Here is a 27658-nt window from a genome sequence, read left to right as displayed (position 1 = left end):
GAGGACGCTCAGGCCCGGGGTATCTGGATGCTGAGATTTTTCCAGAAAAGGCAGAAAACCGGATTTGTGTCTGATAGCCCCTGATTTTTTAAATGCCAGCAATGAATTTAAAAAATATGTTGTTCAACCACCTGAGCTCCAAATAAAGCGAATGGGAGGCTGCTGGTGTGTGACCTCAGGCCTCCTGAGCTTTCACGGCACTGCATCGGGGAGAAGCTGAGGACAAACTGATAGTCCCAGAGCAGGGGCTGTGGGCAGCCTGCAGCCCTGTTCCTCCTGGAGTTCTCGCCCGCCCCGAACCCCTGCGTGCAGCCGTGACCCACACGCCCCCGCCCTGACGGGTGACGTGTCCACCGCGGGCATGGCAGCTTCAGGTCTGGGACCAAGGGTGGCTGCAGCCCGGTCTAACTTCCTACCGAGGCTAAAGGGAGGAGGGGTTATATGCTGACACCCCGGACCGCGTGCTCCCAGCATGGAAATGGACACGCGCGCAGCCAGCAGCCCTGCGTACAGTGAGGTTTATTCGTAGCATGTGGTTTACAATGGTTTTTGGTTTTGAAAAAGCGTTAAAGCCACGAATCACAGGGCTCCCCATTCTGGTGGCTTCCTGGGCGGCTCTCTGGGAGGCGAGGGGTGTGGTGAGTGCCCGCGGCGGGGGGCCGGTCTGGCGCTCATTTCTTGCCCTTGCCCTTGCCCTTCTCCTTGCCCTTCTCCTTGTCCTTGTCCTTGCCCTTCTTCTTGCCCTTCTCCTTCTTGTCCTTGGCTTTGCTCTTGCTCCGCTTCCTCCTCTTGGACCTGAGCAGGGAGCGGACCAGGTAGCCCTTCCACACGGCCTGGATGACGGTGGCCGCCCGCACCATGCGCACCAGCTCCTGCTCGGCCTCCATCCGCTTCCTGGAGTTGATCTCCTGCTCCGCCCGGATCTGGTTGAACTCTTCCATCAGCACGTCGTGCTTCTGCTTCAGCTCCTCCAGCTGGGCCTTCTCCTCCTTGTAGACGGAGTCTAGTTCCTCATACTCGTCCTGGGTGGGGGTCAGGGGGTGGGGGTCACCAGACACAGAGCTCTGCCTGCCACCCTCTGCACGCACCCCACCCTTCCCAAGGGTGCCTCTGCCCCAGCGACGCCCCACGCCAAGCCTGCCTGCACCCGGGGCCAGGGTGGAATGAGAGGTGGTGGGGTCTGTGCTGGCTCGGGGGTGGGGCCCGACTGGAAGGACGGCAGGAGCAGGAGAGAACACAGCCTAGGGGGCAGGGACAATGGGCTTCAAACCCCCCACTCGGCTGAGCCTGGAGGGCTTCACCTTTCAAGCCTTCCCTTTTCCTCAGCTGAGACATGGGGGCAATTCCAGACCCAGGGTCGGGGGAGCTGTTTCCAGAATTAAGTGACAGGATGGACACGATGTACTGGATGTGGTGCCAGGCACATGGGAGGGACTTAAAAAATGCCAGCTGCAGACACTGACGCCGTCTGTGCCACAAAGACACGCAGAGCAGAACTTTCTCAGGAGACGGAGTCCCACAGTCCTTCCTTATGTCTGCCTACAGTCTCTCCTGCTGTAATTTACACCTGTCTCCCTCCCCCCCTTCCACTAACACGTACCAAGCGTCTACCAGAAGGAAGCGCTTCCAGAGGACACGGAGATGAGTAGACTCAGTGTCTGCAGACAAGGAACCCAGCACCCCCCCAGGACCCAAGAAACAGGGCATAGGCTGCCCCTGTCGCCCCTCCCTGGAGACAGAGTGAGGCCCGGACTCGCCCTCTCTGAACGCACAGCTGACTGGGCCACTCAGGCTGAGCTCCCCTCCAGAGCTCGCCAGGCCTTCCCGGCCCTGAAGTGGGGGCCGTGGGCCACCGCTGTTATCACAGAGCCCGGGGAGGGCTTGAGGGCACGCCATTTTGTAGGCTACCATTCCCTGAGCACCTCCTCCAGGCCATCTCCTGTGCTGGGTACAAGTTCTCGTGACAAGGGGCCTCAGTGAATCCCCACAATGGTCCCAGCACCCGGTATCACTCACCCTGTTGATCACCTGCAGAGACGGGCTCAGAAAGGTCAAGTCCCTTGCCTAAGGTCACACAGCTGGTGAGTGGCGCTAGAGGAGAACCTTCAGATGACAGTGGGGCCCTCTTCCCTGATGTACCCCAGCCCCTGGGAGGCCCCAAGCACTCAGTGGGAACTTCCCGAGTGACAAGGGAGTGGTGGAGGCAAGCTCGTGCCGAGACTGTGGGGGATGTGCCCTGGCGGCAGGAGCTGAGCGAGGAGGGGACAGACTATGGGATGTGGACACTAGATGGAGCCAAGATCGTGGGGCCCAGTGTCAGCCACTTAGTGGCTCACAGCTTCCGGCTCCTTCCTCCTTCCTCTCCCCTCACTGCCCTAGGCTAGACAAACCCTTGAGCCTGAGGAAGGGGCTGGGAAGCCTCTCTGGGGAGGCCCTGAACTTGACACAGACCATGGACCATCCTAGAGCTTCTCCTCCCATCCCCCTTCCCAGAGGATCTTGGGAAATACACTGGACAGACAGTTATGCAGCTACAAATACCTGCTTCTCGCCCATATCCATGTCATATTTCTGGATCCAGTTCTCGATTTCCGTCTCCACTTTATATTTCTTCTAAAAAAATTCAGTTAGTCAGTGTTCGATGGACTAATATCAACCATAAACAGCACTGAGCATTCTCTGCATCAGCAGGCCCGGGGGGCGGCGGGGAGGCTCCTGTACACGCCTCGCCGACCGAATCCACACGAGGTTGGTTCTCCCCCGTTTCCCCGGTGAGGAAACTGAGGATCGGATGTGCTTGCTCACTTGCCCACCATCACAGAGCCGATAGGCAGTAAGCCTGGACATGAAGCCAGCAATCTGGCTCCAGAATATTCTACATGGAGGGAGCAGCCGGTGCCAAGGTCCCTGAGGCGGGAACAAGCTTGCAGTGTTTAAAGAACAGAAATCGAGCCAGTGTGGCTGGAAAGAAGTGGCCAAGGAGGAGCGTGGTCCCCGTGAGGTGCGAGTGAGAAGCCCTGTCTCCAGGGAAGGAGCTTGGATGCTGGCGTGAGGGAGACGGGAAGCCGCTGGTGGATTCAGATGCAGTGGAGGGACGTGATCTAAGTTTGTTTTTAAAAGATCAGCTCCCATCCATACCATGGAGTGTCATTCAGCCATAAAAAGGAATGAAGTGCAAGTAAAGGCTACAAGGATGACCCCTGAAAACGTGATGCCAAGTGAAGGAAGCCAGTCACAAAGGCCACGTGTTGTGTGATTCCATTTACACGACGTGTCCAGAACAGGCAAATCCGTTGAGACAGAAGGTAGATTCGTGGGTGCCAGGGGCTTGGGGAGGAGGGAAAGACTGGGGGGAGAAACTGCTTGATGGGTGCAGGGTTTCATGTCGAGGTGATGAGAATGTTCTGGAATTAGACAGAGGTGGTGGTTGCACAGTATTGTGAATGTGCTAAATGCCACTGAATTGTTCAGTTTCAAACGGTTAATTTTATGTTATGTGAATTTCACCTCAATTAAAACACAATCAGCTCCCTAGTCCTACAGAGCAAGGGTTTCTGGGCGCGTGGCTGGGCTGGCTGCAGGGCGCCTGTGAGCCCCCAGGACTCGCCCGCTGGGACGTGTGCACGCAGCTGGGCCTTTGGATGGTCCCGCGCCCTCCTCCTCGGGGACGTTTCCCTGGGTGCTGGAGCAGGCCTGCCGTGGACTGAACCTCCCTCCGCCCCCTCCCCTGCCCTGGCGGCTCCATTGTCCCCGTCCTCCCGCTGCCCCAGGCACCTTCCTCAGCGCCTGCTCCGCCTCCCGGTTCTCCATGACCAGGCTGTGGAACTGCGAGCGCAGCAGCAGCAGCTCCTGCTGGATCTTGGCCACCCTGGCCTGCGAGGCCCGGAAGTCCGCCTTCTGCTGCTTCTCCGCCTCCTGCTTGGTGCGCAGCAGGCTGCTGTCCGAGAACCTGAGCACCTGCTGCAGGTGGTTTTTCAGTTCTTGGATCACAAAGTTCTCCTTCTCCACCTGCGCCGGGAGAGCAGAGCTGCACTAATACCCACATGGCCTCCGAGGAACCAGCCTTCACTGCACGCGCCCTCGGGGCGGGCCAGGCTCCCTGAGGCCTTGCCGCCCCCAAACCTACCCCCACCCCCTGAGGGAGACAGGGACAGCCTGACTACTGACGAGGAAACTGAGGCCCAAGGGGGTCAAGTCGCCTGTCTGGGCTTGTGCACCCGAGGCAGGATTTGAAGCCAGTTCTGTCCAACGCGGAGCCCATGTTCTTGGCATCCCCCTCTATTTCTTGGCATGAGTGAAGGGTGCAGGCGGGCCGGAGGGAGCCCGCAGGAGAGGTGTGGGACAGCAGCGACCCTCCTGCCCGGGGAAGTGCCCAGTTGGCAGAGACCCGTGGTGTGATGCATGAAGGGGGGAGGTAAACGTACACCACAGGGATTGCCAGCGGCTCTCCCCTGGGGACCTGGCTTGTCCCCTGCCCCCAGTCGGTCCTCAAACAGCAGCTGGGGAGGAGGATGGGGCTGCTTCATAAATGAGCAGCAAATGCTGATCACAACGCTAGAGTCCACTCTGAATGCAGCAGCGGGGCTGTGATGGCTTCTGCCGGCAGCCTGGGGCAGGGGTCACCACAGCAGGGCCGCAGGGGTCTGAGCTCACTTCCTGCACACAGGGAGCGGGAAGGAAGGGGCATCTTCGGGCAAGCCTATCCCGTGGGCACGGCCCCATGCTCTAGGTGCAGGCTGTGAGGGCAGAGGGTACTGTTAGCACTCAGAGTTTCCTGTGGACCCCACACACCTGCAGGGTGTCACCTCCTCCTTTGAACTGAGGTCCAATGGCGTGATGAAATTTGTCTGCAAAAATGGAATTTGACCCCAGATCTGTCCAACTTGGAAGCCCCAAGCTGGTTCCACCACCCAAATGGGACGAGCAAAGCCACTCGGGCCCTCTCCTTGTCCCTAGGTACCATCTCTCCAATCTATGAGTGGCCTGCCCTGGCTGAGCACCCAGGAGCCTGTCATCTCTCCACTCAGCTGATAGTTACTACAACCCCCTTCTGTGCCAGGCTCACTGGGGACACAATGGAGGGCCAAAAGAGACAAAGCCCCTGTCCTCTTGTGGGGAGCCAGACCCGAATCAAATAATGGAGTAATCACCCAAATTTTTATCAACAAACTGATGAATGCCTTCAAGGACAAAATCAGTAAGAACATAAGGAAGGGGGGAGCTAGTGCCCGGGGCGGCGGGGGTCGGGGGAGGGCGCACATGACTTCCAAGGGCCTTGCTATTGTATCTGTCCCAGGGGGATGAAAATGGATGTGCGTGTGGCAGTGCTGGCCGGCTGGCCCCCGGGATCTGTGCAGAATGTTCGCTGGGAACGTGGCCCCAGCTACAGACCACCTTTCCCAGCATCTCTGGGTGTTGCCATGGACTGCACCGTATACTACCTCCCACGTCTAGAGGGCAGGACCAAGCCCGCTCTGCCCCTTCTGGCCTTCCTGCTGGCTGGACCGGTGGCCCCATGATGGGGAAAGCCGGAGCAGCCATCTAGGCCCACAGTTAGAAGTCCTGCGTGGGGACAGCCGAGAAGGCAGACGGAAGGAGCCTGGAGCCTGACCGCTTTACGAAGCAGAGCTTCCGTGCCGGCTCCAGCTTTTCCATTAGCGAGAGATACACTCCCATCTTGGCAAAGCCACTATTGCTTTGAGTGTCTGCTAAAGCAGCCAGACCTACACTTAGACGCCACCTCAGAGGGACTTTGCAAGACTTTAGTGGGAATATGTATGTGAAGCATAATACATACTATGTGTCCCCAAACGGTTATTATTTGGCTGGGATCATGTTATCATTTCCCTTCTGAAAAATTCTTCTGGAGCCTGCACCTGTCCCACCTGCCCCTGGCCCTCAGGACGAGGCCTCCGAGGCCTAATCTCCCTGATCTGCCTCCCTCCCCCACCCCTCAGGCCTTCTTTCCTCCCTCTGGCTCACTGGCACTCTTTGCATTTCTGAACCAGCCAAGCTTGTTCCCATCTCAGGACCTACGTACACAACACCCTCCCCTGCACCTGGAACAGGGGTCTGCAGAGGAAGGCCCATGGGTACCACATCTGGCCAGCCACCCGTGTCTGCGAATTCGGTTCTAACGGAACGTGGTCCACTCACTGACAGAGCCTTTACGGCTGCTTTGACACTATCATGGCAGAGCTGAGTTCAGCAGTTGCAACTGAGATTGCCTGGCCTGCAAAGCCTAAAGTATTTACTATCCAGCCCTTTGCAGAAAACGTTTGCCTACCCCTGGCCTGGAAGGTTCTTCCCAACCTCACTTGCCTGGTTCACCTTCTCTCATTGTTCATGTCTTGGCTTCAACATCCCTGACCCTTTTTGTCTAAGTTCAGTTCTCCTGCAACACGCCCTTATAGCATCCTATCCTTACCCTTCATTGTACTTCTCAAAACTGTAATTAAATCAGCTCTTGAGACCTACCTTCCCCACCATGAACTCCATGAGGCTTGGACCAGGTGGGCTTATAAGACCTGGCACCGAGTAAGTGCTCAAAACAACATTTGCAGAGTAAACGAATGAAAACAGCTCTCTAAATCACTGAGGGAAAACCCAACTGCCAAAAGACTTGGGCTCCTTCCGTAACTTGACCAAAACTGGGAAGCGCTACCTCTGCGTCCCTGTTCTTCATGCTGGCCGCCAATTCCCTTTCAAGGTCATTGATGGTTTCCTGGTTCCTCCTGTTCTGTTTCCTGATGTCCTGTATGAACTGGGCCTTGTCTCTGGCTTCCATGGGGCTGGTGAGGAGCTTCTCAAACAGGAAGCCCCGCAGCTCCATCAGGCTGTCGACGAGCCTCTGGGCGCCTGCTCTTCGGCCCAGCATCTGCGTCTGCAGGAGGCTGGCCGCCTGGGGGTTACTGAGCAGGAGTCTCAGGGTGTTCTTGGTGGACTCTCTGACCTGCCTCTTCAGCGGGAGGAGGGCAGACTTCTGCAGCTCTATGGAGAGGCGGCGGTCCCAGAGCACCCGCTCCTCCTCCAGCTCCTCCTCCTCCTGCACCTGCCTCTCTTTACGCTGCAGGTAACTCACATTGTCCAGGAGGAGCTGGCACAGCTCCTCATGCTCTCTCACGGCCTTCATGATGCCCTCTCCCAACATCCTCTCCAGATCCTTGTCGCCGGAGGCCACATGTGACAGCAGCGTCACCAACTGCACCTTGTGGATGGTCTCGTCCAGCACGGACATGATCCTCTTGGCCTCGATGGTGGTAAGTTTGGTACTAGATGGGACCAAGAGGTTTGGCGGCGAGGCTGGCTTCTTGGATGGCTCTGTCATCAGCCTTATTCTGTTGATGTCAGGGCCTTGGTGGAGGGGTTCCACGGTGAGGACGTCTAAAGCCATTTGATAAGCAGCCTTGCTTGTCTTTGTACGCCCTGGGAGGTTGAGACTTTGGGAGACTAGATGGGTCTCCTGCTTTTATTATCCCCTAGGAACCCTAGAAAGGAAGGGGTAAGCAGTTAGCAGAGCCGTGCTGACATTGGTAGGGCTGGTGTGGCCACAGCAGCCGTTGACTTGACGGGGAGAGTTCATCTCAGGCACTCTGCAGCTTTACACAGAGCCTCTCGCTGGAAGTCATTTTTAGCTTTGTGACTGGGTTGGGGCCACAAGGGTAGGAGGACCAGCTGCAGAGGCGGGTCTCAGGCCCATGTGTCAGGCAGGGACCAACAAGGAATGCAGACATCACGCTAAGTATTTAAACACAGAAATCGGGTTACACTGTTGATGGAAGAGCTGAGAGGGCAATCAGGGGAAGGTGAAGCCACCACGGGAGGAGGAAGTGGTGAGCATGGGGATCAGGGTCACCTGGGGGAAGCTGGGACCACAGCCATTTCCTGTCCAGGAGGAGCTGCTGCCACTGCTGGAAACACAGGCCAAAGCAGAGAGCGGGGGAGAAATACTCTGGTCTCTCCCTTCCTCCCGCCGTCCAATCTCACACCAGCGCCTCCCACTGGCCAAACCGAGTGGGAAACCAGCTGACAAGGGGCCTGGGCGGTGTGGCCTGCAGGGGTCAGCAGTCTGAGACACAGAGCCGAACAGGGACAGAGCAAACAGTGGCGCGAGAGCAGACAGGATGAGGACCAGTCCAGCACACATGCGCTGATTTTTAAGTATGGATTTAAAAAATCGGAGTGGGGATGAACAATGACTTCAAAATACTATATTTAAAAACTAGTTTCACTAAATGCAATGCTGTATCCTGGATTGGATCCTGAAACGGAAAAGGGACATTAGTAGGAAAACTGGTCAAATCCAAGTCAAGTCGATAGTTTGGTTGAGAGCATTGCACCCATGTTAATTTCCTAGTTTTGACAAACGCATTGTGGTTATGTAAGACGTTAACATCGGGGGAGATGAATGAAGGGCGTGTGGGAGTTCTGTACTATCTTTGCAACTTTCCTGTAAATCTACAATTACTACAAAATAAAAGGCTTACTTAAAAGACTGTTTCAGAAAAATTTATGGCAGCAACCAGAAGTCAAGCATTTATGTTGCCTACGTGACTCAGGGGCTAAGAATACCAGCTTTGGAGCAGCCCCACTCGGGTTCAGATCCTTGCTGGGGGACCCTGGGCTGGTTCTCCAATCCCCCTGGGCTGGGCTGCCTCGGCCATAGGACAGGAACCCTCAGATCTGATAGGAAATTTCTGGTACAGGGCCTGGACACTGAGTGCTCAATAAATAACAATGAATATTATTAGCCCAGGAAAATTGAAATCCCAAGTCCAGGACGTCGGTGACTTCCCAGTCTGCGTCTCCGGGCCGGCTGGAGACCCGGATGTACCTAATGAACCCTACTGCTCAGCACACTGTGGGACGATGGACCCCACCCAGCTCCTTTTTTATCCCTTGTCTCGGTGACGGCAATTCCGCCAGCCTAGTTGCTCAGGCTGGAAACCTGGGTGCTGCCGCACGATTTTCCTTGCCCCCACACCTAGTCTGGCGCCCCGCTCTCTCTGAGTGCTCTCTCCTCGAGAGCTCCCAGGCCGTTCCCCCTCAACAGCCTCTCTGCCAGAGTTATGACCTTGCACTCTCTCCCTGGATGATTAAAGAGCTTCGTAACTGGTCTGCTTCCACCTGCTCCCGCTCCCTGCGATAAAGCTCACCCCTGGGGTCATCTGTCCGGGTATTTATTGAACCCCTGGGGATATAAAAGAGATGCAAGGGCTGGTCCCTGTCCTCTCAGAGTTTATAACCTGGTCTGAGATATGAAACACGCACACACGAAGGCTCAGCAGCTGTGGAAGGAAGGGGACAAAGGTGTAGTCACACAATAGGTCGAGATGATGACCAACCTTCAACCCCAGAGTGGGGACTTTGGAGTTTATCTTACAGGAGATTGGGATCAGGAAAAGTGTAACAGCAGAAAATCAGATTTTTTAGAAAGACCTATCATAATGGATGATTTAGAGAGAAAGGGCTGGTGGCAGCAAGGATATTACAAACCTTGGGATTTTATAAACCTTCCACCTCAGGGCCTTTGCACACACTGTTTCTTCTTCCTGAAACACTGTTCTCTTTCCTCCTTGTCAAGTTAACTCCTTATACTCAGACCTTAGTTCAAGTGTCCCTTCCTCAGGCAACTCTTTCCTGGGCTTCCAGGCTGGGTCAAACTCTCATAAGGTTCTCATAAGGCCACACCCCTTTGTGGCAACTGTCCTAACTCTGTTCCCTCTTGCTTGCTTATACTGTAGAGGCTGGAAATACTTAATGCTTACCTTCTCAGACTCCTTTACAGCTAGGGGTGGCTATAAACACAGTTCAAGACAATGAAATAGAGAAGTTTTCTAGGGGTTCTGGGAAACTGGATAACTTCTTGATGCAGAAAGAAAGACATTGTTGGCTTCACCTCCATTCCCTGAATTTGGGCTTAATGCTGGAGCAATGGCAGCCATTTTGTGAACAAGAAGAAAAAGTTAAGAGAGTTACAGGAATGCTGCCCCTGATGTCATTGAGCCACTGGGCCTTCCAAGTGTCCATTATCTCTCACCCAGATGACTGTGATAACCTCTTCACTGGTCACCCTGCTTCTGCCCTTCTGCCCCACAGTCTCTTATCACAGCAGCCAAAGGGATCGTTTTAAAACGTCAGATCCTTTCACTTCTCTGCTCAAAACCCAGCTCACAACAGTTGATTGTTAAGATTGTAAGATGTCTGTGAGCTGGTTGTTAAACCATTGGTAGCTTGAAATCAGCCATGGTGGGAGTATTTATGCAATGGAAATTGGCAAATACCACAAATCAGCACCCCTCCCCTCCAAACCAGTTGTTACCAGCACACCACCACTTACAATGCTTCCCACCTCACCCAGAATATAAGCCGGAGTCCTTACAATGAGCTAGAAGGCCCTACACAATCTGGCCACTGCTACCACTCACTCTTCTGCACCTAAATTCATCTTTTTGCTGTTCCTCGATTGTGTCAAACGTGCTCCGACTTCAGACAGGGCCTTTGCACATGCTGTCTCCCCCATCCGGAACATTCCTCTAAGTATCTGCAAAGCTGCTCCCTTGCTTCCTTCTCTGCTCAGATATCAGCGTAGCAGTGAGTGCTTTCCTGACACCTTCACAAAGTATAAACCCTCTCCTCCTGCCTGTCCCTCCCTCTCATCCTGGCTCCTTTTTCTCCAGGTGCAGCATCACATCAGACATCTCTACATGGGCCTGTTTGTTTATCGTTTGTCTTTCCCCCTCCCCTAAAAAGTAAGCCCCAATGAAGGTAGGAAGGTAGGAAGATGCTTTATCTGTTTTGATCACTGCACTGTTTCCATACCCAGCACTGAAAAAAACGGAGCAGCCTCCTGGGGAGAGATCCGCTGGGCGGCTTATGGGCTCCCGGCGCCCGTTGGGTTTTCCTACTCTGCGGGTGTGAGAGATGTTTGGAAGAAACAATCATCAGGACTGGATGAGTGAGAGAGAGTGCTGAGTCTGGGTGAGTGGGAGACAAGGGGGTGGCCTTGCGGAACTAGGGGAATTGGGAGAAGTCTGGAATGGGGGACAAAGAGCTCAGCTTTAAACTCGTTGAGCTCCAGCCGCCATAACTGGAGCAGACAGTGGACAAGGATCCTCGCCTTCCCGTGATCCATTTTCTCTTTGTCAGTGATGGCACCACATATTGTGCCACACACATATTGTGATGTCAGACAGTTGTCCTTGGAGGAACTCATCCTCTCTCCCACCATGTGTAGCCTTAGTGGGCTCGCCCATCGAAGAACCCAGCTCTCGGGCAGCCCCAGTGACCTAGTGGTTAAGTTTGGTGCGCTCCACTTCAGTGGCATGGGTTCAGTTCCCGGGCCTGAACCTGCACCACTTGTCAGTGGCCATGTCTTGGTGGTGGCTCACATACGAAACAGAGGAAGATTGGCACAGATGTTAACTCAGGGTGAATCTTCCTCAGCAAAAAAAAAAAAAAGAAAAAAAGAAAAAAAAGACCCCTGCACTCTGCCTCCTAGGAATCCTGAAGAGGGACTCATGGGGGGGAAGTGGTGGGAGCTGATTCGTGCCAGTGGCCAGCTCCTGGAGATGCTGCTACCAAGATCCCCAGAGCTGCCTTGGCTGCTGTGCTTCCGAGGCTCGGTCCTTCAGCTTTTCCTTCACCATGTTGCTTAGTCAGCATCCGTTTCTGTTGCTTGCAATCGGAGAACCCTAGGTGACAAAATATTCTAGGCAACTGACAACGCGAGACCGGGGGGCTCCTGGGAGACCTTGGGGATGGAGATACAAAAGCGAGGGAGAGGCAAGAGAAAGCTGACACCACTAAAGTTATCTTCAGTTCACCAAACCCAAGAGGAAACAGAGAGAAGAGGAGGGAAGCAAAGAAACATCTAGAGTGACTACGAACAAGGGGGAAGGGCGGCCAGGGCAGGTGCTCAGGATGCTCTGGTCCTCAGCCACGCAAGACGGATCCGAAATTAGAAGCCCCTGGGAGCTGCCACTGAGGCGAGAAGGGCAGCATCTTGCATCTGTCTGACTGAACCCACTTCCTGCTCCCATCAATCTCCTGAGTTCCTTTAAGGCTTCTCCTGAAAATAGTGCTTTAGGGACGGGCACGGAGCTTCCGCAGCCTCTCTGAGGATGAAGGATCTTTGCCCCACGGCCGCAGGCTGAATGTGAACAATGTTTAATGAACACGCTTCTCCCCATTGTCCCCCAAAGCTCTCAGGCATAAATCAAAATGCCTGAATTCTTCAGAGGTGGCGGCTTGAAGCACAACGTTATATGAGATGTTTCCAATTTGCTTTCAGCCAGATTACCTCTTTTGCTTTAAAGGGCAAACTTGTTTTCTTTGATTATAATGACGCTCATCACTTCCTGACAGCTCATTTGGGTGAACAAGAAAAAGCCGGCGGAACTAGAATCGGGGCACATGCATCCGACTCTTGAGGACAAAAATCATGGGACAATCTCTTTTCCTTAAATTCTAATATGATCATTTCACGTCCTTTTTAATGCCACCAACCTTAATATTTAAATCATTTCCAACTTAAGCCTCTCCTTTAAAAATTCCTGCCCCGAGAGTGAGGCAAGATGGGTAATGGATGGGGAACTTGAACTGGATCTTCCCGTTATTTGCCATTAATTCTGCTGATGAATTTTATAAATGGAAATATATCTTTATCATGCAAATTAGACCCTGTCTTCATTCAGATGGGCTTGCTGGATATTTTATTACTTTCTCTTTCAGAACACTTTAAAAAAAAAAAAGGTTTGAGGTAAATTATATTTTTTCCCCCTGGGGAGAAAACCCAATCCTGATAACTACCCCGCAAACCCAACACTGGGAAGTGAAGTCAGAGGGTGTTAAAAAACCTGGAGTATGTGCAGGGGGGCAGCTCATTTTAAGAGATGCCATTTTAATGTTAGCTAACCCTTGAGAATTTCTACGTGCTAAATGCCGTTCTAAATGCTCTACACGAATTAATTCGTTTATTCCTCACAACAGCCTTCTGAGGTCGGTGCTTTTACTGCCTCCATGTCACAGACGAGGAAAGGGAGGCAGAGGGAGGTTCGATGCCTGTCTTGGTTCATAGCTAGTAAGTGACAGACCAGGATGGCAGCCCAGGTGGTCTGTCGTGAGAGTCCATACCCGCAACCACCGCTCTGTCCAGTCTCTCCATCTTCAGCTTGACTTCTAAGGTGGACAGAATGCAATGATTCTTTGCTGGTCCAGTTTCAATGAACCCTGTCAAGGAGAGACCTGGGGAATAGATGTGTTCCAGTTCTTAGAGCATTCAATCCACTCAACAGCTACAAATACAAATATTCATATTTGTCATTACATCTATGAGCATATATATACCAGACTGGACCTGCCTTTCTTTCTGCTGTCACACACCATTCCTGCTGGTGTCGTGTTCCTACAGGCGCACCAGGATTAGTCACAGCCTGCAACAATGGAGCTGTCACTCCATCCCTTTCTCCTCACTTCAGAAAGCTTATCAGAATAGAAGTGAGAGTGAGTGAATTATTTAGGGTAAGCTTTGAATCATTTCTCATTGATTTTTATATCTTTGAGTCAAGCATTCACATACTTTGGAACGTATTACCAGCGGATTACCAAGACCCACGTCATAAGTGATCACGACTCAGAGGTCACTGGCAGCGTGATGCCAGCCCACAGGGGCAGAGCTGACGGGCCAGGAAGGAGCCTCGAGAGGGTCAGTTCTGACTCAGCATTGCCCAAGTCTCTGGCACTTGCGAGCCATCTTTGTCATTTCTGCCAAAGCTAAAGGCCAGGCTGTACTATTATTGACTCAGATTTTTTTCCTTTAGGTATACTTTGATTCTTAAGGACTTTTCATTAAAAAGGGAACTTTATGTCTGCACTGTAACTGGAAAAATCTGTATCGCTTTCCTTAAGCAGAAGGTAACAATGTCTACATCCTGATATTATTTCATTCTAGCTAGATACTGTTACCCAGGAAAGATGAGTCTGAGACCAGATCTCTGCTGTTAAAAGGCAAGATTAGCAAGTGGTAGGGAGATGCTATAGACATACTAACAGAAAGAGAGAGGAGACAAATTACTCATGTCAGGAAGGGGCCATCACTACTGGCCCCACGGACGTTAAAGACAATAAAGGAATATTATGGACAACTCTATGGCCACACATTTGATAACCTATATGAAATGGCCCAATTCCTTGAAAGACACAAGCTACCAAAACTCACACAAGGAGGAATAGAGAACTCTAATGGGCCTATATCTACTAAAGAAAGTTGAATCAATACTGAATAACCTTCCAAAACAGAAAGCACCAGGCCTAGATTATTTCACTGGTAAATTCTACCAAAAATTTAAGGAACAAATTATACCAATTCTCTACAATCTCTTCCAGAAAATAGAAGCAGAAGGAATACTTCCCAGCTGGTTCTATCAGGTTAGCACTACTCTAATACCAAAACAGACAAAGACATTACAAGAAAGGAAAACTACAGACCAATATTTCTCAGGAGCATAGATGCAAAAATCCTCAAGAACATATTTGCAAATTGAATCTAACAATCTATAAAAGGAATTATATACCATGACCGACGTGAATTTATTCTGGGTCTGCAAGGCTGGTTCAGCATTCAAAAATCAATTAATATAATCCATCACACCAACAAGAAGGAAAGTCATATGATCATATCACTAGATGCAGAAAAAATCCAAATACCCATTCATTTTTGACAAAATCCAGCACCTATTCACGACTTTTTAAAAAAGCCTCTCAGCAAACAAGGAATAGGGTGGAACTTCCTTAATAAAGAGCATCTACAAAAGAACCTGCAGCTACCACCATACTTAATTGTGAGAAACTAGACGTCTCCCCTCTAAGATGAGGAGTAAGGCCAGGATGTCCCCTCTCACCACTCCTGTTCCACATTGTAGCAGAGGTCCCAGCTGATGCGATGAGACAGGAAAAGGAAATAAAACGTATACAGATTGAGAAGGAAGAAATCAAACTATCTTTGTTTACAGATGACAAAATTGTTTATGCAGAAAATCCCAAAGAATCAACAAAAATACTCCTGGAATTAGTAATCAATTATAGCAAAGTTGCAGGATATAAGGTTAATATACAAAAGACTTATAACATCAAACTGAGGCTTTCTCATTGATGTAACTGGAATTAAAAAAGACTTTTTAAAACATTCTTCAGCACAGACTTCTCACCACGGGGCTGAAGTTTATTTAGAGCCACGATCTGTCTCAAACCAGATATGGCTGAATGAACAAAACCAACTAAACACATTCTCCTTTGGTACCAGCCTTCCACTGAAAATTCACAGCACATGTGTTCCTAGGCAATTTAAGTATTTCTTCACTGATTCTTAGCTCCAGTTGATACTTTGTGCCTGCCTAGCTCCATTCTTGGTACTTCTCATGACTTGACAAAAAATGCTGTTTTCAGCTTAGTTGTGAGAGAGCTAAGAACGAATGGTGGAGAGTGGAAAATACACTTGGAGGTAGAGATGGCAGAGAGAAATTTTCACAAGAGATGGAGCTCATGATCTTTATTTTCTACCCTAGTGAAAAAGTTGCAATTTCTACGTGATTGCAAATTGAATAAAGCCATGTTGTGGACTGCACAATTTGCATAGCTGATTTCATGTCCTTTTGATGGTCCCGTCATGTTTCTGAGAGGTCTGATTCCCACGCACCCATGCCTCCAGGCCCTAACACTGTCTGCTTCCTCCTTCCCCGATGTTCTTAGGACTCAAAGCCGTCCTTGGTGGGTATGGGAGTCCTGGTCGCTTAGTTCCGATTCCACCACCTACTTGCTTGGTTAATAGGCAGAGGTTTTGCCTTTGAAGTGGTAGGAATTTTCCTTTTGGCCTCAGGAAGTTCCCACTGGCCTGTGAACCACACATCTGGCTTTCTTCAGGAGAAATTTATAGGCTTAATTTCAGCCTTCCAAGTCTAGCATGGGGAAAGTGCGGGGCTGGAAAGGGGCAGAAAATTCATGATGAAGACTGCTGTCCTAGCCACTATCGCACAGTGGGAGCTTGATGAATCACTGTTGAACAAACCAAGAGATGGCAAAGCCAGCTTTACCAAGAGGCCTGTTTCCCCCAGGGAGATGCTGGCATAACAGGATAATGTTATTTCACAAAATATGTTATGTCCTGAGTTAGAACCAGAAAATAATGCCATATTTTAATAGCGAAAACTGGGGGCCAAGATTTGGCCTATGTGTTGTTTCCCATCCCTGTGGCTTGGAATTTTAAAATAAAAGATTTAAATCAAATTTGTGTTTTCTTTTTCATAGTTTAGTTGGGTTTTTTCTATCACCACTTTTGGACTATCACTCAATCCTCTCTTGTCCTTTTTGCGAACCCATGTTTTGTGGATTGTATTTGGTTTGCAAAAGATTCCCAGGCTGGAGCCATTGCAGAGAAGGCCGGAGGCATTAACAGACGGGACCTCATCTGCGGTGATGGCTCTGAGGCCGCAGGCTCCAGTTTATCGAGTGCTTTGGAGACAGAGGACACGGGGTAGCGCCTGAGGTTGGGAGAGAATGTGCTCCTGGGGACAGATATCTAAGCTGCCGGTTACAATGAACAGCTCACTACCCGCCACTGGCCACAACTATAGCCCTGGGCAAATCCACTGGACTTTCTGGGCCCTCATCTCTGAAGTGGAAAAGAAAAACAAGAGCCTACTGCACGGTGACTAAGTCTGTGGGTTCCGGCGTCAGACAAACCCGGAGTCCAATTCCAGTGGATCACCACTTCCTCACTGTGTGGCTCTAGGCAAGTCGATCAACGTCTCTGAGCTTTGGCTTCCTCATCTGTGAAGTGGGGACAGTAATGTAACACAAACTGGACACAATTGCCGGGAGTATGAAATGAAGCGCTGGCTCAATGATGTTTAGCTTTTATTACAACTTCAAAAATGATATAATTTCATCTTAACGTTTGGATCCTTCTTAAAATACAAGATGTGATTTTCCTCAAAATAGTGTATATGTTTTTGTGCAGAAGGGTTTATAAAGAGCCAAAACGGAAGCACTGTTTACTCCTTTTTACTATATCTGTTTTACGTTTTGCTGGTTTCTATATCATTCATGCTTTTCTGTTCATGGTGGAGGAGGACAGAGATCCCGCAAACTACTTGCCATTTTTCAGCTTCCTGCTCCTTACAAATTATTTCATGACGATTCTTAATTCCTCTTTCGGTTACAGCGTAGCTTTGGAGGTGTTTATTTCTGGTTACATCCCACTGCCAAGGGGATCGCTTTGGTCTTTCAGACAGAAGAAAGAAGTTCCCAGCAGTGAATTTAGATTCTTCTAAAATAAACTTCCTCTACTTAAAAAAATATATTTAAATCATAACCTTATAAAATGCAAAACACTGGCTTTTCCTGACTGACAGATTATGTGGAAGAAGTGTCTTTTTTAAACCAAGAGCTGTGTCCCTTTAGAGAGTGAAATCAACTCGCCCATTAAAAATAAATGAAAGAGAATAGAAAATATTAATGTGTGTTGCATGTAGTAAGTATTCACTCGTAATTAAACACTTGTGTGCTGGGGCCAGAAGGAAAATGTATTTCTTTGTCTGGTCTGTGGCTAAAGAAACAAGCTGTGTTTGAAAGACCCCAAGTTAAAGGGATTTTATCGGTGAAGGACATAAACTGCCATTATTTGCGAGCTGAGATCAAGGAGATGCTTTTCCCTGATTCTCTGTGTTTCAAATGATCTCGATTTTTATTCACTTTTGTTTTCAGTTCCACTAAACAGGGCCTCCAGGGAAAAGGGGTGTGTGTGCATGTGTGTGTTTAGTGTGTGTGTAGCATTTGTCCTGTATGAAAATACCAGTAGAAAGAGTTTCTCAGTCTCTGCACTAGTGACATGTTGGGTCAGATGGTTCTCTGCTGGGGGGCTGTCCTGTGTGTCGTAGGACGTGTAGCAGCACCCCGGCCTCCACCCACTCGATGCCATAGCACCTTTCTTCCATCACCTCTTCTGACCAGTTGGAAACAAAATGTCTCGAGACATTGCCACGTGTCCCTGCTGGGGAGGGCAGATGCCCGTGGCTGAGAACCGCTGTTCTAGGCCACAGGGGGCTTGCACGCCCATACGCCTCCCGCGTGCCCATCCTAAGGCCAGCGCTCCATCCAGGTTCAAAGAAGGCTAGTCCGAGTCTAGCCCAGCGGTGCTCGACAGGCTGACCTCTGTGCCATCTAAGGCCACCATCAGTTACAGAATCAGGATGAGAGGCACAAGCTGGGTGTCGGGAGACCCGGGTGCATGACTCTGCCCTGCCTGGGGCTCTTGGAATACGCCTGGGAAATCCCTCAGCTCCCTGGCACCTGGGGATCTGGCACCTGTCCTGGCCACATCAAAAGGGAGCTGGGTGGAGGACGGATGACTCAATCGGCGGGAAAGCCCTTTGGAGAGTTAAACCCCTCTTCAAAGGGGAGAGATTATTATACGTCGAGGCCTAAATCAGGGGGTGCATCGGCCTCAGCACCCTGAGCTCTCCCAGGGAGAAAGGGGGTGCGGGGAGGAATTAGCCATCGAGCAGGCAGGGAAGACCAACCCTTTAATTCAGCTTTTCAGCGTAAGCTGAGTGCAAAGCCCAAGCTAAAACCCCGGGCTTGACATCTGAGCACGTCTGTCTGGAATGTGTTCCCGAGGGCTGCCTCGCCCAGAGGCAGGGCACAGCTCCGTCTGGGATGCCCTGGGCAGCCTGTCCAGCCAAGGGAGGGACACTGATGCTATGACATCCAGCTGCTGTCCAAAGGCTGTTTCAGGCTTTCCAGGCGGAGGGTGCGGTCTCGGGGCAGATGCTACCAACAACCTTTTTACATTCAGACAAGGCATGAGCAGTGACCTCAGAACTCACCCTTCTCTCCTGACTTTCCCACCATTTCCCCTACTTGCCCTGGTTATCCGGTTGGTTATGAGTCTCACTTCCTCTCGATCTCCCTCCAGGGGGACCAGGGAGCAAAGCAGTCGCCCTGAGTTGATGGGTTAGCTCATGCAGCCTCGGCAGCTTCCCTCATTGCTTCCGAGGAGGAATCGAAGGCTCCGGGAGGTGTCTTAAGCAGGGAGTGCGTGACAAGACCAGATCTGCAGCGGGGAAATTGTGGCCAAAGGGTTGGCAGGTGGGAGATGGCAAGAGGATCAGGTTAGGAAGGCTGTCACATTGTCCAGGGAAGAGGCCAGGGTGGCCTCATCTGGGTACAAGGCAGTGGACAGGCTCCAGAAATACTGAGACGGTAGAAGGAATGGGAGGAGGCAAAGGATTGGATGTGGGGAATGAAGGGGAGGGAAGAGTTAAGGATGATGCCCAGGGTTCTGGCTCAGGTTACTGTTTGGATCCTTGTGGTATTCACCCAAAAGGTGAAGACTGGAAGAGAAGAGGGGCTGATGGGTTGGGGAGTCTATTGATGCTAGAACATGCTATCCATTTACCAAGTCTTGAAACTACAGGGCTGCGCGTGCCCAGAGGGGCACCCCTTCCTATGTCACACCAAGGCACTGCACAGACCAGCAGCTGCCTGGGTGGGACAGCGACGAGAGATGTGCGGCAGTGATTGGACATCCGGAGTAGAAGTCAAGAAAGACCCGGAAAGGAGACACAGGAATGTGAGAGCCGTCGGGGACTAAGTGCATGGTACTTATCACAGGTGTACTTATGTTCCCCACAGCTCTACTGAGGTATAATCTACACACCGTAAAATTCACCCACTGTAAGTGTACAACCCAAATGACTTTTTCGTAAGTGTATAAAGTCATGCCACTTCAGCACAAAATTTCCCTCACTGTCCAGGATTCCCATGAGCTAATTTGCAAACAATTTCTGTTCCTACCACATTTAACTTTCCTGGATAAATCACCTAAATGAAGGCACAGAAATGGATTCGTACAATACACAATCTCTTGCATCTGACTTTTTGGTTAGCACACTGGTTTTCAAGCAAAGGGGCAACTTTGACAGGAGACACTGACAATAATTTGGAGCTATATTTGGTTGTTACAGTGGGAGAGGGGGCTACTGGCATCGAGTGGGTAGAGGCCAGGGATGCTGCCAAACATCCTGCGGCACACAGGACGGCCCCCACAACGAGAACTATCTAGCCCGAAATGTCAATATTGCCGAGGTTGAGAAAACTTGACTCAGCATAATGTTTTTGAGGTTCATCCATGCATCAGTATTTTGTTCCTTTTTATTGCTGAATAGTATTCCAATAGTGTTCCATTAGTATCCCATTGTGTGGAAATATCACAATTTGTTTATCCATTCACCTGTTGAAGGACATTTGGGTTGTTTCCAGTTTTTGGTGATTATTAATAATGCTGCTAAGAACATTCATATATGTCCTTGTGTGGACATATGTTTTTATTTTTCTTAGGTTGAATCCTAGGAACGGAATTGCTGAGTTGCATGGTAATTTTATACTTAACTTTTTAAGAAATTGCCAAGAAATATTTCAAATTGGTTGTACCATTTTATGTGCCCACCAGCAAACTAAGAGAGTTCCAGTTTCTCCATATGTATACTGATACTTGGCAATGGCTGTCTTTTTGAGTTTTAAATATTTATTCAACTCTTTTGCTGGTTTTAAAAATCGGGTTGTTTGTCTTCTTATTGAGTTGTAAGAGTTATTTATTTATACATTATCAGATATAGCCTTTTATTAGATACATGATTTGCAATTATTTTCTCCTTGTCTATGGCTTGTCTTTTCATTTTCTTGTGAAAATGTCTTTTTTTTTTTTTTTTTTTGCGGAAGATTAGCCCTGAGCTAACATCTGCCTCCAATCCTCCTCTTTTTGCTGAGGAAGACTGGCACTGAGCTAACATCCATGCCCATCTTCCTCTACTTTATATGTGGGATGCCTACCACAGCATGGCGTGCCAAGCAGTGCCACATCCTCACCCGGGATCTGAACTGGCGAACCCTGGGCCGCCGAAGCGGAACGTGCACACTGAGTTGGCCCCGTGAAAATGTCTTTTGAAGCTCACAGTTTTTAAAAATTTTAATCAAGTCCAGTTTATCAATTTTTTCTTTTATGGCTCATAATTTGGTGCCGTATCTAAGAACTCTTTGCTAAACCCCAAATCATGAAGATTTTCTTCTGTCTTTTTAAGAGTTTATAGTTTTAGATCTTACATTTAGGCCTATGACCCATTTTGTGTTCATTTTTGTGTGTTGTGTGAGGTAAGAGCCTCAGTTCATTGTTCGGCACATCCAGTTGTACCAGCACAGTTTGTTGAAGAGACTATCTTTTCTCCACTGAATTGTTTTGGTACTCTTGTTGAAAATAAGTTGACTGTAAATGTAAGGGTTTATTTCTTGTCTCTCAGTTTTGCTCCACTGACTTATACGCGAATTCTTAGGGAGATGCCACATCGTCTGGATTCTGCAGCTTTAGGGGAAGTTTTGAGATGGGATAGTGTAAATTTTATCCCAACTTTGTTTTTCTTTTGAAAACTGTTTTGGTTATTCTAGGTTCTTTGCATTGACGTACACTGTGAGATCTTCTTGTCAATTTCTACAGAAATGCCTGCTGGGATTTTGACAGCTGTTGTACCGAATCTACAGATCAATTTGGGGAGAACTGACATCTTACCAGTGTTGAGTCTTCCAAACCATGACATGCTTCTCCATTTATTTAGATCTTTACTTTTCTTAGCAACACTTTGTTAACTTTATTCTAGGTATTTTATTCTTTTTGATGTTATTGTGAATGGAATTATTTTCTTAATTTCATTTTCTGTTTGTTGCTAACATATATATTTAAAAATGTATATAAACACAATTGATTTTTAAATATCATGACCTTGTTAAATTCGTTTATTAGTCCTAGAGCTTTTTGTGAATTCCTAAGGCTCTTCTACATATAGCATGACGTCATCTGTGAATAAAGACAGTTTTACTTCTGCCTTTCCAGTCTGGATACCTTTAATTTCTTTTCTCCTCCCTCATTGCACTGACTAGAACCTTCATTCAGTAAAGTGTGTTTTTTTTTTTTTTTTTGAGGAAGATTAGCCCTGAGCTAACATCTGCCAATCCTCCTCTTTTTGCTGAGGAAGACTGGCCCTGAGCTAACATCCGTGCCCACCTTCCTCTACTTTATCCATGGGATGCCTGCCACAGCATGGCTTTTGCCAAGTGGTGCCATGTCCGTACCCAGGATCCAAACCGGCAAACGCCGGGCCGCCAAAGCGGAACGTGCGAACTTAACCGCTGCGCCACTGGGCCGGCGCCTCAGTAAAGTGTGGAATAGAAGTGATGAGAATGAGCATCCTCGCCTTGTTCCCAAACTTCGGGAAAACCAGTATGTATGTGTTAACTGTGGGCGTTTGTAGATGTGCTTATCAGGTTGAGAAAAGTCCCTTCTATTCCTAATCTATCGAGAGTTTTTATCAGGAGTGGATGTTGGATCTTGTCAAATGCTTTTTCAGCATCTATTGCTATGACCTGTGATTTTTTTCACCTATTCTATTAATATAGTATATTACATTAATTGTTTATCAAATGTTAACACATTCTTGCATTTCTGGAATAAATCTCACTTGATAATGGTCTAATCCTTTTTATACGTTGCTGAATTCGGTTTGCTAGTACTTTTCATCTATGTTCTTGAGGGATATTGGTCTGGAGCAGGAGTTGGCAAATTCTTTCTGTAAAGGGCCAAAGGGTAAATATTTTTGGCTTTGTGGCTGTATAACCTCTGATGCAACTACTCGCCTGTGCTGTAGAGCAAGAGCAGTCATAGACAATATGCAAACCAATGGGCGTGTCTGTGTTCCAATAAAACTTTATTTACAAAAGCAGGTGACAGGCCACATTTGGTCTAACCCTTAGTCTGACGTTTTCTTGTCATGGGATGTCTTTGTCTGGCTTTGGCATGAGGGGTAATACTACCTTCACAGAACGAATGGGAAAGTGCTCCCTCCTCTGTTTCTGAAAGAGTTTGTGAAGGATTAGCATTATTTCTTCTTTAAGTATTTGATGGAATTCACCAGTGAAGACATCTAGCTCTGGGCTTTATTTTGAAGGAAGATTATTTATTTCTAATTCAATTTCTTTACTTGTTATAGGTTTATTCAAATTTTCTCTTTCTTCTTGAGTCAGTTTTAATAATTAGTTTTTCTAGGAATTTGTCCATTTCATCTAAGTTGTCTTATTTTTTAGCATAAAGTTGTTCATAATATTCCTTTATATTTCTCTTAGTTTCTGTAATTCTGATTTGGGTAATTTGTTTCTTCTCTCTTATTTTCTTGGTCAGTCTAGCTGCATTTTCCTGATGTACTGACCTTCCTCTCAATATAAAATGTCCCCCTCTTTGCTCTAATAACATTTCTTGTTTTAAAATAAATTTTGTCTGATAGCAACATAGCCACTCCAGGTCTCTTATGGTTACTGTTTGCATGGATTCCAATTTTTCACTTTCTTCTTCCTCTTCTTTTTTTTTTTGCTGAGCAAGATTAGCCCTGAGCTAACACCTGTGCCAATCTTCCGCCACTTTATATGTGGGTCACCACCACAGCATGGCTGAAGAGTGGTGTAGGTCTGCACCCAGGATCCGAACCAGCAAACCCAGGCAGCTGAAGTGGAGTGCACTGAAATTAACCACTATGCCATGGGACAGGCCCCTCAATTTTTTACTTTCAACCTATTTGTGTCTTTGAATCTAAGGCATCTCTTATAGCCAGCATACAGTTGGGTCTCACTTTTTTTATCCAGTCTGACGATCTCTGCCTTCTGCTTGAAGTGTTTTTTTCCATTTACATTTAATAACTCACATAAAATTATTCATATGGTTGGATTTACGTCTGCCATTTTGCTATTGTTGTTTATTTTTCTCATCTCGTGTCTTTTTTTGTTCCCCTGTTACTTCTTTACTGTCTTTTATAGTATTAAATATATTTTAGCCCACTATTTTGACTCCTTTGTTGATCTTTAAACTATTTTTTTGAGTTATTTTCTTAGTGGTTGATTTAGGGATTATAATGTGCATCTTAATGATCACAATCTATTTTAGAATAATACTAAATATTTTCTATTTGATAAGTCATTGTTAGCCTACCATTTTTAAATTCTGTAAACATGGTTTCCTTTAGTTCTTTGAACACATTTATAATAGCTTCTTTGAAGTCTTTGTCTGCTAAAGCCAACATCTGGGGACACACAGAGACAGTTTCTATTGACTGCTTTTTTTCCTGAATATATTTACATGTCCTTGTTTCTTTGCACATCTCACAATTTTTGTTGAATACTGGAAATCTTAGATAACATTTGTAGCAACTCTGTGTTCTGATTTTTTTCCTCCTAATGATTGTTGTTCTTCTTACTGTTTTCCTTGGGTGTTTGGTAAGTTACGTCCCGTTTGGTAAGTTACTAAATCTGTCAAGTTGGTCTCCTCCACCATGTGCAGCTACAGATGTCTCTGCTCAACTTTTTTTCTTATTTTTTATTTTATTTTATTGTTTTGAGGAAGATTGGCCCTGAGCTAACATCCGTGCCCATCTGCCTCTACTTTATGGGTGAGATGCCTGCCACAGCATGGCTTGATGAGCAGCTTGTAGGTCCACACCTGGGATCCAAATTGGTGAACCCTGGGCTGCTGAAGCAGAGCACGTGAACTTAATCACTATGCCACAGGGCCTGCCCATCTTATTTTTATTTTTAAACCTGGCTTCCTAGGGGTCACCCCTGTGTCTGCACAACTTAGAATTCAGCCAAAAATTGGTCAGGGGTTGTGCTCAAACACTTTGAGCCAATAAGGCTTCCGATGTCTGCTGGCGAGTGCAGTCCTTGTTCAGGTCATTTTCCAGTCTGCCTTGACTTTTAGTTTCTGCCGGACGCCCTCGTGTCTCCTCTGCTCGTCTACACAGGCTCCAATGGCCAGGGACGTGTAAGTGTCTGGGGCTGGTCTGGTCTCTGCTACACACGTGCATAACCCCTGGCCAACCAGAATATGTAGATAGCTTATCTACGGCTCCCTCACTTCCCAGAATTCTAAGTCCACTATTGGCCCCAAATAGGATTGCAACTGTGGACTCCTGGAGCTGCTGGTCTTCCCTCTTCTCTTGCCACCAAGATTATCACTTTAGCCAACAATGCTCCAAATCGAGTGAGCCCCATCAGACAGTGACAGTGAAGCTATTGGTTTTCATGGGTTACTTGTCCTGGTTGAACTATCATACCAATAGAACGAAGGGTGGGGAAATTGGTAAGTACCCAATTGGTCAGCCCCAGGTAGGGACACCACAAACTTAAAGTTCCGTAGTTTTCACGAATAAACACTCTCAGTTTGTTGTATGCCTTTGGTTGGTTTTCAGAGTGCTAATATAGCACTAGATAGTTTTGTCCACCTTTATAGTTGCTTTTTTTTATTGCGGTAAAATATACGTAACATAAAGTTGGGAAACTTGTAACCATTTTTAAGTGTACGGTTCAGTAGCATTAAAATTGTTCCAGTCACACTATGTGTAACCATCACCACTATCCATCTCCAGAACTTTTTCGCCATCCCAAACTGAAACTCTGTATCCACGAAACACTAACTCCCCATTCCCCCTCCCCCCAGGCCCTGTCAATCACTATCCTACTTTCTGACTCTATGACTTTGACTATTCTAGGTACCTTATATAAGTGGAATCATCCAATATTCATCCTTTTGTGTCTGGCTTATTTCACTTGGCATTATGTTTTCAAGTCTCATCCATGTTCTAGCATTTATCAGAATTTCATTCCTTTTAAAGGTTGAATACTTTTTTATTGTATGCATACCACATTTTGTTTATCCATTCATCAATCAATGGACTATAATTGCTTTTCAAGGAGAGGATTTGTTGATGTCCTCATTCCATCATTCTGGAAGTGACTCTCCACATTCATTCATTCAAATACATTCAAATCTAATTTTACATTTATCTGTCTGTTATTTGATTAATGACTATCTCCCACATTAGACAAGCTCCATGGGGAGGAGAAATGAAGTTTTTTATTAGTTGCTCTACCCCAGCACCCAGTAGTAGGCACTCAGTAAATACTTGTTGAATATATGAATATTTAAGAAATGAAATGAGATAATTCTCTTGGAACTACTTTAAGGAGGAAGAGTAGTTTTAGAAAAAAAAGTTGCTATTATTTAATGAGCACTTACTATGTGCTGGGATCCATGCCAAGCTCTTCACTGCCTCACCTCATTCAGTCCTCACAACAAACCCTTTGTCTTAAGTATATACAACGAAATCACATTTTAAGGACAAGGATGGGAGTTAAGTTCTAAAGTTAGTACAAAAGGCAAAAATCGGTAGAATCAATATGACTCAATTTAAACACTCTGTCAAGTGAGACGTCGTTCATTGCCTGCTCAGCCTGGAATGTGTATGGTCGTTGGGTAGAATGGTAGGGGACTTATAAACCGCCCTCTCACTCCCGTCACCTATGTTTGACTTGAAATGAGTTAATTCTGATGTGACTCCACTTGACTGGTATCATCCACGTTTTACGGACAAGGAAGCGGGACCACGAAGTGAACACGTGGAGGGGCAGAACACAGGTGGAGACACCGAAGAGGACGTGCAGTGGTCTTTGCAGGTGGTCGAGAGGGAGGTCCAGACCGAGGCGGCGGCTGGGGAGCAGGGTCCTGGGGCGGGGACAGGATCGCCGGGCGGGCTACGGATTCCTCAGGGAACCAAAGGATAGCGGGCTAGACCCCATGCCACATCTCCCCCTCATCGCCAGCCCTTCCCCAGCTGGTCACTCACCTGCTCGCAGAGCGCCTTGTTTCTCTACCCACAGTTACCTCCGCCGTACCTGCGTTGCTAGGTTACCCGCCAATCTCAGAGGGCGGGACTCGGCACTGACTGACTTTCCTTTTCACCATTCAATTCCCTGTTCCTCTCAGTTCGCCGCACCTCCTGAGGCCTGACCAATCAGAAGCACCGTCTCTCCAGCTCTTCACCAATTGAAAGACTCGAGACTCCCTCTGGGTCGGGCTGAACGAGTGAGGCGGGGAGGTTGGGGGGAAGGGGCGGAGCTTATTAAGTCCCGCCCCTTCACGAGGAGGCGGGCGGGGAGTCCTACAACGCCAGAGGGCGAGAGCTGGAGAAGGACGTGAGGCTTGGCCAATCATAGCCCACCAGGGCAGCCTAGATAGCCAATAGGCCGTGGCGAAGGGGAGATGGGGCGGGGCCGGCGGAGTCGGGGGGACGGTAGGGCGGCGGATGCGAGCCCTGGCGCAGCTGCCGTGGTGGCAGCGGCTGAAGTGGCGGCGGCTGCGGCGGCTGCAACCGCTCCGGGCTCGCGGCTGTGGCGGCGGCGCCGGCGGGCTGGGCTGCGTGGTGCGGACCCCGGCGCGGCCCGGGTTGCTGGGGCGGCGCGTGTAAGAATCCGAGGGGGCGAGGGCTGGCCTGCCTGCGGGGGCAGGGGTCAGAGGACGGAGGGCGCGGAGTGAGGGGCTGCGGCCGGGCGCTGGGGTGTGGGAGGCGGGCGGGGCGGGCCCAGAGGGGCTGCGGGGAGGTCGTCGCCGCGCTTGTCTTCCTCCAGCCCAGGCTCGGGCTTTGCACCCCCTCTCCTCGGCCCCCGGCTTCCCGGGGCGACCCCCACGCGGGAGACCGCGGCTGGAGCACGTGGAGCCGGATCCCGCACTTCTCTC

The 27658-nt window shown here is 48.8% G+C and overlaps 2 protein-coding genes across 7 annotated transcripts in view; one reads left to right on the top strand and one right to left on the bottom strand.

Annotated features, from left to right (window-relative positions):
- Positions 1–501: 501 nt before the first annotated feature.
- On the bottom strand, positions 502–27383 carry IQCD (IQ motif containing D). 5 transcript variants are annotated; one of them, XM_014727596.3, is made up of 6 exons: positions 26769–27053; positions 13135–13245; positions 6665–7487; positions 3775–4008; positions 2542–2613; positions 502–1022 (listed from the first exon to the last, which is right to left on the bottom strand). In XM_014727596.3, exons 3-6 carry the CDS (start codon positions 7391–7393, stop codon positions 672–674), a joined length of 1386 nt encoding a protein of 461 aa, XP_014583082.2. In that variant the 5' UTR covers positions 7394–7487; positions 13135–13245; positions 26769–27053; the 3' UTR covers positions 502–671. The 5 variants fall into 5 exon arrangements, with proteins under 5 accessions (XP_014583082.2, XP_070131562.1, XP_070131561.1 ...); XM_070275461.1 differs by having other exon boundaries at positions 2542–2610; positions 26769–26896; XM_070275460.1 differs by having other exon boundaries at positions 13135–13230; positions 26769–26819.
- The window catches only part of TPCN1 (two pore segment channel 1), a 60418-nt gene continuing 59938 nt past the window's right edge, over positions 27179–27658 (top strand). Inside the window, exon 1 of one of the 2 annotated variants that reach the window (XM_023647114.2) lies at positions 27179–27385. The gene's annotated coding sequence lies outside the window, so the exon portion shown is untranslated. The remainder of the gene's footprint in view (positions 27386–27658) is intronic. The other variant, XM_070275459.1, reaches the window with a different exon arrangement.

The sequence above is a fragment of the Equus caballus genome, chromosome 8 (assembly GCF_041296265.1).
Source record: "Equus caballus isolate H_3958 breed thoroughbred chromosome 8, TB-T2T, whole genome shotgun sequence".
Lineage (NCBI taxonomy): Eukaryota > Metazoa > Chordata > Mammalia > Perissodactyla > Equidae > Equus > Equus caballus.
Note: the sequence above shows the minus strand (reverse complement) of the source record. Positions and strands in the feature narration are given on the sequence as shown.